The sequence below is a fragment of the Pteropus alecto genome, unplaced genomic scaffold, assembly GCF_000325575.1.
Source record: "Pteropus alecto unplaced genomic scaffold, ASM32557v1 scaffold205, whole genome shotgun sequence".
Classification (NCBI taxonomy): Eukaryota; Metazoa; Chordata; class Mammalia; order Chiroptera; family Pteropodidae; genus Pteropus; species Pteropus alecto.
Window position 1 is genome coordinate 175,061 of NW_006436672.1, and position 10,629 is coordinate 185,689.

A 10,629-nucleotide genomic window follows, 5' to 3' on the forward strand; every position below is an offset into this window, starting at 1 on the left:
TTCTGCCAATGGGACGCTCGGAGGGGATATGGGAAGGTGGGGAGACCAATGAGAAGAGGGGTCTCTTGCAGATCCCTGCTCTTGCTGACCTCTCTCGAGCAGCAGCAGCAGCACACAAGCAGCTGCTTCAGCCTCCTACCCAGCCTTGGGGTCCCAGCACACGCCAGGCACTAGCCCCCTGGTGGCCCCCTCCAAAGCTCTGGTAATACTACCTTTTCTTTCGTCTCTCCAGCCCTGGGGGTGGCAGCTGCGTCATGCAGTTTCTAACTTGTGGGTCAGTTCATCATTCCCTTTGTACTTTTTCAGCTTTAACAACATTTTGGTAACCAATCCCTTTAACAAATCCGCTGGGTTTGAAATACCTGGTTTCGTGTGTTTTTCTGACTGGACCCTGACTAATACAGCACTCTGACTACCCAATTGGCGAATAATTATACCTTGTTTAAATCTGAATTTCTGCGATTATTGAGATAAATTAGTTTTATATGTTTATTGGCCACATGTATTTGTTTTGTGAACTTTGTATATTTTCTTTACTCATATTTCTCCTGAGTTGTTCGTTTATTTTTTTATAGACTTATAAGAGTTTTTATATGAGTTCTTACTTTTTTATTTCAAGTACTTTTTCCAGTTTGTCATTTGTTTCTTCACTTTGTTCATGGTATCTTTTATCAAACATATTTAAAAAATCTCCCCAACTCAAGATTATAAAAATAAACACCTTTACTTTCCAGCACTTATGCATTTTCTTTATATTTAAAATCTTAATACATTTGGAACTTTTATGCAATTAAATTTATATACGCCCCTTTAGTGACTACTTGTATAAAGCAAAGCCTACCTCTGCATATACAGTTGCCGACAAACTACAACTCCTGTATTAAAACTTACTAATTACATATCGCATGCATTTATTTTTTAAACAAATATTCTAGGATTATTTGAATAGCTTACGGTGTTGCAATTTTTGAAATGTAAGAATAATTTCCAGAAGTCTCCATTGAAATTTTAAATGGTATACCAGCACTCAGCTGAATACGACCAAGGGAACGAGGAGATGTAACCCTTTAGGGAAAATAAGTTATTTCTCAAATGCATAAGATTCTGAAATTGGAACTGAGACCAAGACACTAAAGCAGAGCTTCCTTGAATTGAGATGAGAATCTCATAAAGGAAATCAAATAATTTTTTGTGAAGTGCTATAAAACAACTAGACTGAAAACTAAAGAAATTTAAAACACTGTAAATCAGTTCTTTCATATCTTACTAGAGGCTGGAGAAATTATAAATGCCATAAAGATAAACTAAGATAAATTAACTCGCTAGGACAATGTCCACATTTAGCTTCTGCTTTTAATCTCTAACAATCAGTAAAGCGTCTTTTCCCAGCTTAGGCTGAGTTCTCATGATGGCTTCTTCCTCTCAAGGCTGTTTTGGGAAACTGCCTAGAGCGTCTGGAGAGTATGAACTCTAAGCACTTAGTGATACAGTACACCTGCCACCAAGCAAGTGCTTACTTAACACACACGCTTTTGCATGAATAACATTTATATAAGGATCTCTTTTATGGGAAAGAGAGGCAAATATACCTCTAAAAAGACTCTTAGCACACCTTGCAGTCTGAATAACAATTCATGTGCTTTAAGTATTGTTTCAAGAGGCATAGTGATGTGATGGGTTAAAAAAATCAGAGCCTAGAGTCAGACCTGACTAGCTTATGCACTGATTAGCAGTATCATCTTAGAAACATTACTTAATCTCTCTGAGCTCTGTTATTCTCGTCTAGGACACGGAATGCCAGCCATCCCTTCCTTGAGGGGTAGAGGTGATGTATGTAAGAAAACTGCACAGTGCGTGGGACAAAATATTCTTCTTCAGCATCTTTCCCTTCCACTGCTTATGTTATCTGGAGACTTCCAAGTAAGAAAGCTTGGTGGAAAATTACTGAAAAGTAGCATATTTGCATTATTGGGGAGGGGACAGAGAAAGGAGGAAATAAAACTCTGAATAAAAAAAAAATGTATGAAACGTCGAAGTTGCTATGCTTTTATTTAAAGCCTACAGCACCTGGTCTTCCTAGGGGGTCTCCCATCCAACTACTAACCAGGCCCGACCCTGCTTAGCTTCCGGGATCAGACGGGATCGGCACGAAGTTGCCATGCTTTTAAAGTTTCGTCATCTCTAATGAAGGAACATATCTCACAGGCTTGGGTTACGACCCTGCTTAGCTTCCGGGATCAGACGGGATCAGGCACGAAGTTGCCATGCTTTTAAAGTTTCGTCGTCTCTAATGAAGGAACATATCTCACAGGCTTGGGTTTTCACTACCTTTTCACTTGAGCACTTCTTTATTTCATTTCGAATTTTTACTATCAGAGTGAATAGATCAAAACCTGAAGCACAAATATTAGCATGACTGCAAACAGTAACCATTTCACAAACTAGGCTCAATCTCGCTATGGTTCACATATGCTTATGGATCAAATGGTTATGAGAAATTACATCACGTTATTTCGCCAATTCCATTTCCTCTATTCTTTCTCTATCCTCTCCTCCTCTATCAGTCAGACGTTGGACTTTCCTGATGGAACCTCTAATTTTCTTTTTTCTCTCCCATTATCCATCTTTATCTCTGTTCTCCTTTTAGGTTTTTTTGACTTTCTTTTCCTGAGTTTTGCATGGCCTCATGTTCCTTTTTCTATTTGATAGTTCTCAAAAGTCATGTAATCCTGGGCTATCTATTCATGTTTCAAAATAAGGTACTAAAACTCTGATTAGAAGCTCTTGAACGCATGTAGGACTGCTGACTGGTGGACTTCGCTGTACACAGTCTTTTAGCAGAAACGCGCAGCGGTCAGCTCCCCCGGCTCTCTTCTCTGGGGTGTTCGGATTCTTAGCCCACCTACACGTGGCTCTCCAATGCTCTGGGGCGGGATGAAGGAAAGGGCTGCATTCAGTGTGCAGACTTTCATTCAATCCTATTTTCGGTGTCGTGCTTCATCTCTCTTCTCTGGAACTAGTGTTCGCAAGGGCACAGCCTCACTGATTCTATTTCTGGAGACACTATACATGCCATTACTTGCTGGAATGGGGGGTGGCTGCCTGACTGAGCCAGACGCAGGTACAGGTTAGAGGTTGTTTCTTATATAGATGTTCAAACAAAGTCCCTTTTTTTGGTCTCTCCTCACTGTTGCTTCTCCAGACAAATCCAGCATCCAAGTCTACCTAGAGTTGGAGCATGGGCAGGACACTGCAATGGCCAACTCTACTAAGTTGTTTATCATCCCCCCTCCATCCGCCTTCCATCTTTATACACTGTGGGTTACAGATGTCTGCTAGTTTCATCAAAGATGGTTTGAATGTTTCTTGTTCTCACTGTTTTTGAGCAATCTGAGGAAGCAGAGGTGGGAAAGCCAATGTTGCCATTTTGAGTGGAAGCTGTGGTTCCATTTTACAAGCCAGAGGCTCCCTCTCCAAAGGCAAGCATTTATGAATCTTTTCTCTATCCTCTCTGGTAGCAGAGGACTAACTATTAGCAGACCAATAAATGATCAGTCTTAATCTTTGATTCCAACTAAAATTACCCGCTCTAAATATTCCCATAACTGAATGTCTAATCTATTACTATATATTCCTATTCGTTCAAAATGTAAGCTTGAGATTTTATATTAAAAAGACTTGCCGAGAATACGTGTATGACAAATTCTAAAATACAAAGTTCTCTGTTACTTGACTTGCCCCTAGAAAAGTCAGAAAAGGAGACTGCGCACTCCTTTTCTGACCGTGATGAATGCAGGAATCACCTGGCACTGTATCTGCCTGCGAGACACCAGCTTGTGAGAGTCACAGGGGCGGCGATCGCATCTTGCCACCCTCACAGCCCCAGAGACGAGCACGGTGCACGTACGTGAGACGTTCACTAAATGTCTGATGAACGAATTAATCAGATACCCTCGATTACCCCACGCTATGAACTTCTCATTACCTACCAGCTGAAAAACAAATCCTTTCATTATTTATGTATTAAATATAGACTAATACAAGGTAGAAAGTTAAGTATTACCTGAAACCTTGCTGGGGGTGATCACTGTAAAGACCTAGACAATGATTACACATGGACAGAGGGAGGGGGCTGGAGCGGGATGGGACTCAGGAAAGAGGCTTCAGGGGTGAGAGAGCAGTTTTATTTCTTCACCTGGATGGGGGTTTCAAGGGAATTTGCCTTAGAATAATTCATTAGCCATTAGGGTTGTGTTGTGTTGTTTTTGGTGACTGTTTTACAATATGGTGTAATTACATTAATCTAACTTCAAATAACTCACATAAAATACAGCAACTTACCAAAGCAGAACTCAGCCTTTGGCCTCAGCTTAGTTGCATCGCTAACCTAACGAGAGAGAGAGAATCACTTACACTTCTTCATGGGCTACGATAACCAGCCTTAAATACTGTGTAACTTCCGAGTGTGTAATTTCCCAATAATCATACACATCTAACACACAGATATAAAATTAAATTTTAAAGGCAACTGAAAAAGAACTGCAAATTAAATATAGGATGAGTCCCAACTGCAAGGTGTTTAAAACAAATGATGCTTCAATGTTCTCTTTGAACAAGCTTGTTTTCTTCTTCCAAGGAAACGTGAAGGAGATGAAAGTAAATGATTAAGTTTTATGTCACACATATTACTATTTTTCATTTAACATAATTTTCAAAACACCCTCAAATGAATACTCTACAGAAAGGACGAATTCTTCCCAGACTGTCTATTTCTAAATTAGCTGTCAGTGATAAGAGAAAATGATGGTGAGCAAAGGGGAGACTGTGTACTTAAGAAAGTCCAAAAACCCAGAAGGCATTAATCTGCAACGAGGAAAATCAAAATGGCACTGGATGCCCTCTTGTACATTAGAACAGTCCAGGATGACGGGGTCGCCTTACTCCGTGGAATGCGCGGCTCCTCTGAGAAGCTGAAGCGACTAACTGCGCTTGGCCTGGGCGCCACCAGCCTCCACGTGAGGCAGCTGTCTGGAAGCCCACTCATGCCGACTGCTGTGCTGCTGTCCAGCGTCAGGACTTAGAACTGTAGCATCTGTTTTGTACCTTCAAAAGGAATTCTAAGTCTGGGGTTCCTGACTGATCCCAACTATAAATTCACAGCTCTGAGTCACACTGAAATTTGTTCCAGGAATAAATTCTGGAAAAAAAAGTGGCATGTCTAAAGTAGAGTACAAAGTGTACAATTCAAACTTCCGTAGGCTGTGGGGCAGAGATGAAAGCTACCAGAACTGCACAGAGGTTATATTTTAAAAGGGGAGCAATGGAGAAAAAACAGCAGCTGGCCAGTCAGCCTGCCTGCTTAGTTAATAGTTTATTTTTAAAAAAGGATCTCATTTTTAAAAAGACCAGGCAACGAGCAACTGAAAAAGATACCAGCAGATGGGCAATCTCTCTCTCAACTTATTTCAGTAAAATAGGCCTTTCCACATCACATCACTGAGAGTCGAAAATGCTTGCAGCGTGTTTACATGATGGGATGCATACAGTGTAGGCATCAAGCCAATTGAGGATCTAGAACTTTTATAATGACATGCTACACTTCCTAATAGTCTCTTTAGAATATAAGTTGCAAGCTACCTGGATGCAAATTAAATGATGTAAATTAAATGTTTTAATTTACAGGAATACTTGAGGCAAACAAACAATATTTGTTTTATAAATTTACAAAATACGGCTTTAACATGTTTCCCTTTAAATAATGTAATCTTTATTGTCCAAGGGCTAATTATTTTTTTGTCAGTGAGACTGAATAGCTCTTTTGTTACAGTGATAAAATATTTTATTTAAAAAATACCTTTTAAACGGAGGCACACTTGCAAATTGGTCTTCTGATAAAGACCTGTGCTAACTAATCGAATAGCAGTTTGTGCAGAATAGTACGCATATGCGCATCACTGAATCACACTGTGTTGTGCAGAATAGTAAGCATATGCGCATCACTGAATCACTGTTGTGCAGAATAGTACGCATATGCGCATCACTGAATCACACTGTGTGCTCCTCATATTTCACACATTAAGTCATCAACAAGTGTATTATTTTGTGTAAAATACAAAAAACTCAGAGGGCTAGCTCCTCAGCATGCCTATCTTGGTTCCCAAAACACCAATAAAAGAAATAAATACTGTCTGATAATAACGAATCTAAATTTTTAAAAAATGTATTGCAAAAATGCCAGAAAAAATCAACAAACAAGAGATTTAAGAAACAGAGTGAACCGAGGGAAAAATCATCCTTTCATCATGAAGATGGTTCATATTTTACCCCAAATAAAATATAAACAAAAAGTCAAAGGTTATGGAATTAAAAATTAGAAATGGCTTAAATATAATGGAGTTAGAAAAACATCTCCATTGTTCCCAAAGAGAGAGAGAACCTGTTAACTGACTTCCCCCTTCTAATATTTATATACCTGATCATAAAAGTTAATGTTAACTTCCACAATTTGCCACGCCTTATATTATCTCCGTATTTTTTCTAATTTTATCAAACAACGACAAAACATAGTAATCAGGTACTATTTTCAGCATTATGTGAACCTGAACATCATCATTAAATGACACAGAAAGGAAATCGCTTTTACTCGCACTCCCGTCCCGAGGGATTGTGACCCACGCATACACATAACCCGACACAGAAAGCCTACCTTTGAAATGTAGGTGAGTTTAATGGCTCCGACACGTGACGATCCAGAAGGCAGGTTCTGGAAATAAATGATTAACGTACAATTAATATCCACCATTACAAATTTATGTTATAATACTGTACACATACTGAAAATAAGATTTTTCAATATCACATATTACAAAGCAACTTTTCAGTTTAGGCATTTACTATGTCTGAAATCAAGTTGACAATGTGGATAACAAAAGTGAACTCTACTCTGTTCCACCTTAATACTTTCTATAACTAAAAGGCTATTTTTCTCATTGCAGTTGAACTTAGTTTCTCTTTCGTGGGCTTAAAAAAAAAGCTTCCAAATATAAACCCTAAATAAATACGGATATAGAATTATAACTTTTTAATGTGTAAGTAACTTTAAATGATTGTATTCTTATACAAAATATTTTATGGTTAGAGTGTTTTTGTTTTTCTTTTCTTTAAGTTTGGATAAGGAAATAAAATGTTAAAATGTCTTCAAGACCTAACTACTATGAAAGCAATTTTTTCCAAACACTGCTACCCTTCCATTCAAAATTTTTCTTTTAAGTCCTCCATAACTCTACTATCTTGCCTAGATGAAGACAGCTCCAAGCCTTTGTGTGAGGAAAAGAAATGAGACACTATATCATGGCTGGATGACATAAAGGGTCACAGATTAAACAGTGGCGCAGTACGGAGAAATCCAAGTAGCTGAGAAATAAAGGATATTCAAAATATCTAGTTCCTATGACCAGTATAATTGCTGCCAAGTTTGACCAGAAGAAAAGTGGGTTTCCAAATGTGTTACTTGACAAGGAACAAGAAATAATAAACTAATATGACATTTAAGATAAAAAGGGAAATGAGGCATTTGTTCTTATGAGCTCCTGCACTCTTTTCACCAAAACATTTTTTCAGGTTTCTTCGAATTCACTTCCCAATACAGCTACTTAATTATTTACTATTCCACCATTACTCATGCCCTTAATACATCACAGAAAGCCCCAAGCTGATCCCAGTAATACACCAGAATGGACTTTCAAACCAACAGTGGTAAGGGAAACAAAACGGAAGCACGGCTCCGTGAAGGCAGGTGAGCCACCAATGTTCTCGCATTACCAGGGCTGTCAGGATCAGTGGGACATGTCACCGCACCAAAACATCAGCCATCATATTGCCATTTTTTAGTACATGAAGGTGGCGGGGAGGGAGGATACATTATCAGTTTCGTGTGGTTGAATTTAACACTCTTAAGCAAGACATTTTACTAAAGTTTTCATGAGAGAGCTATAAGTCTTGATTAATACATTTAAAAGTGACACGAAGCTGGTATTGGTGGCTAATACAATGGTTGGAAAAATCAAGACTGTAAAAGAATCTCATCAACTGGAATGAAGTGATAACATTATTAGGAACTAAATAAAAAGGCATATTTAAAATTCTGCACTACGTTCGGAAAAACCAATGCACTAATGACACCACAAAAATCTGGCTTCGAAAGAGTTCACGGGAGGAAGACCTGGTTGAGTGCCAGCTCCAACAGACACCCTCCCTGCTGCAGTGTCGTGCTTTGGTTTCTTTGCCCCTGCTGTTCTCTGAGCACCGAATACCCACTTCTCCACCTCTTGGCCGAAATCATACCCATACTTTTAGGTTAATTTCAAATGTTACCGCCTCCATGAAGACTTGATCTCCCTCTTCTAGCTGAATTCCAAGTTTACGTTCCTGTCTGTGTAATAAAACATATTCTATTTTATTTATTTATCTTTTAGTACTGGTAAAGGGAGAAATTCTGAGAAGGAGAATCTATTATATATGAAGACAGAAAAACAATCAAGGAGTTTTAAATAAAATTCAGGAGAAAGCATATCTTGTGGAGAGAGACAAACGAAGGAGAGAAGAGGCAGAACTAAGCAATGGCTCACATGGCTGAGAGGGACCAGAGACTGGAACTTAGTAAACAGTACTTAGAGGGACTCAGGGGGACGAAGTTATTTTCTACTTTGGGAAAAGGAGTTTGGGAGGGGATTGTGCCACAAAAGGGAGGAACATGATTTATGTTTTGTTTGTTTGTTTTAAAAAGGTAAAGATGAACTTTGGCTTTCTGCTGACCTGTTCCTTCTCCCACTGACTCTGGTCATGTAACCAAGGCATGAATCATGTGGTTGCATAGCCAGGTGACTACCACCAAGAAAACTGGTTACAGAGGTAAGGGAGTAAAACGAGTGTGCGTAAGCTTTTAAGGATAAGGACAGAGACAAGGCAGTTCCTAGCAAAACAGTCTCATACAAAGTCAGCACTCAAATAATATAAACTGAATTAAAATACAAATTATCCTCCAAAATGTGAAAGGCTGCATATGGATAATGGTCTAAACTTTATAGAGAATCAGAGGGCAAAAGTACGATTAATGGGTAGAAGGTATAAGAAATGAGATATGGCTCACAGAACAAATAATAATTAAAGCTGTCTTAAATATAATATGTACTTTTTAGTAATGTGTAGTTCAAACAACAGCTAAAGTAAAGATCAGGGATAAATGAGTTTCTTGCACTAAGGAGGCTGAATTAATAGCAAGGTCCCTTACAACTCGAAGTCTATATAAACAAGTGTAAATGCATTAGCATACACGTACTTTATCTCATCGAAAGTCAGTACAGGGTAGTACAGAATACTGGACTAGTTGTGAGCTCCTGCTCTGTGAAACAGAAGGGAGCCTCCTGGAAGTCGGTCCCTGAGGTTCCCCTCACCCATAGGTTCCTCATCTGCATTAGCCCAGGAGACTGTGTTAGTTCAGAAGTTTGCGAGGGACTCATCCCTTGCTTTGCACATACTTCTTTGCAGTAGACATCTCAATTTGAATAGCTTCACACGTAGAGAAAATCTAAAACTGTTTAACAGGTGATCTCTAACCCAAGGTCTCTCATGGATCCTAAAATTAGAATGCTAATTTTTTCTAATTTTTAATTTATGATATTTAACCCAACGATGTGCAAGGCAACAATAAAATCAAAGTGGATTTCAACTCATGAATGGCATTACAACGGCGGACACTCAAGTTTGACACTACGAGATGAAAGGACCACATATATGCGAGGGGGTCGACTAATTTTAGTTTATTTATCAAAAGATAGTAGTCTCTATCCTAGAGATGGTACCTTAAACCTAAATGACGTTGAAATATCTACCAGAGATAGCGTTTCTCTCCCAAGGGAAGAAAAACAGATATGACGCATAAATTTTTATCAAATAAACTTAGCATTTTATCTCCCGAACTATAAATAAGACAGTAGGAGTTGGGTATGCAGGGCAAAGAGAGTGAAACCAGAAATGATCTAAATATATACTGCTTAGGAAGACGAATCCTAACATCAGCGTAGTATATCAAATACTTTAAGAATTAAAACTCTTAGATGCTTTTACAAAAAGGTAACACTTTGGATTTTACAAACCTGTGGATTATCCATGTACCATACAAAACTATCTTCTCTGGTATCCAGTATGAAGTACCTTCGAAGAAATTTCCCACTATTTTCATTTTCTTCAATGTCTAGAAAACCACAAATGCGATTCTGACGATCCACATAAGGCATTTCTGAGCCTGAACATTACACTGTAAAATAAAAAATATGAACAGTAAGTATTTCTCAGTGGACTTCAAGCATAAAATACGCTTTGGTATGATTTGTTCAACAAGGAGCTTACTTTCCAACACTGGTGGGGACTGGTTAATGTGAATACATACAAAGCATGGCCAAAAATCACTTTTGAAATTCAGCTTATAATGAGTGGTTATCAAGTGTAACTGTTCACAGTGATGAGGACAAAGGAGAAATATTCCCCTCCGTTGAATAATTTACTTTTTCCCTAAACAAACCCAAGTGAGCCAAAAAATTAGGTATCCAAACTTTTATTTCCTCACTTATA

At 38.5% G+C, this 10,629-nt stretch overlaps 1 protein-coding gene across 7 annotated transcripts in view; it reads right to left on the reverse strand.

Moving 5' to 3' along the window:
• PLEKHA1 (pleckstrin homology domain containing A1) overlaps positions 1-10,315 on the reverse strand; it is a 38,978-nt gene extending 28,663 nt beyond the window's left edge. For all 7 annotated transcript variants that reach the window (XM_006913498.3, XM_006913499.3, XM_025047955.1 and 4 more), the window contains exons 1-3: positions 10,155-10,315; positions 6,707-6,763; positions 4,342-4,387 (exon numbers count right to left, since the gene is read on the reverse strand). In XM_006913498.3, the coding sequence (XP_006913560.1) occupies positions 4,342-4,387; positions 6,707-6,763; positions 10,155-10,295 (244 nt within the window). In that variant the 5' untranslated portion in view covers positions 10,296-10,315. The remainder of the gene's footprint in view (positions 1-4,341; positions 4,388-6,706; positions 6,764-10,154) is intronic.
• Positions 10,316-10,629: the final 314 nt, after the last annotated feature.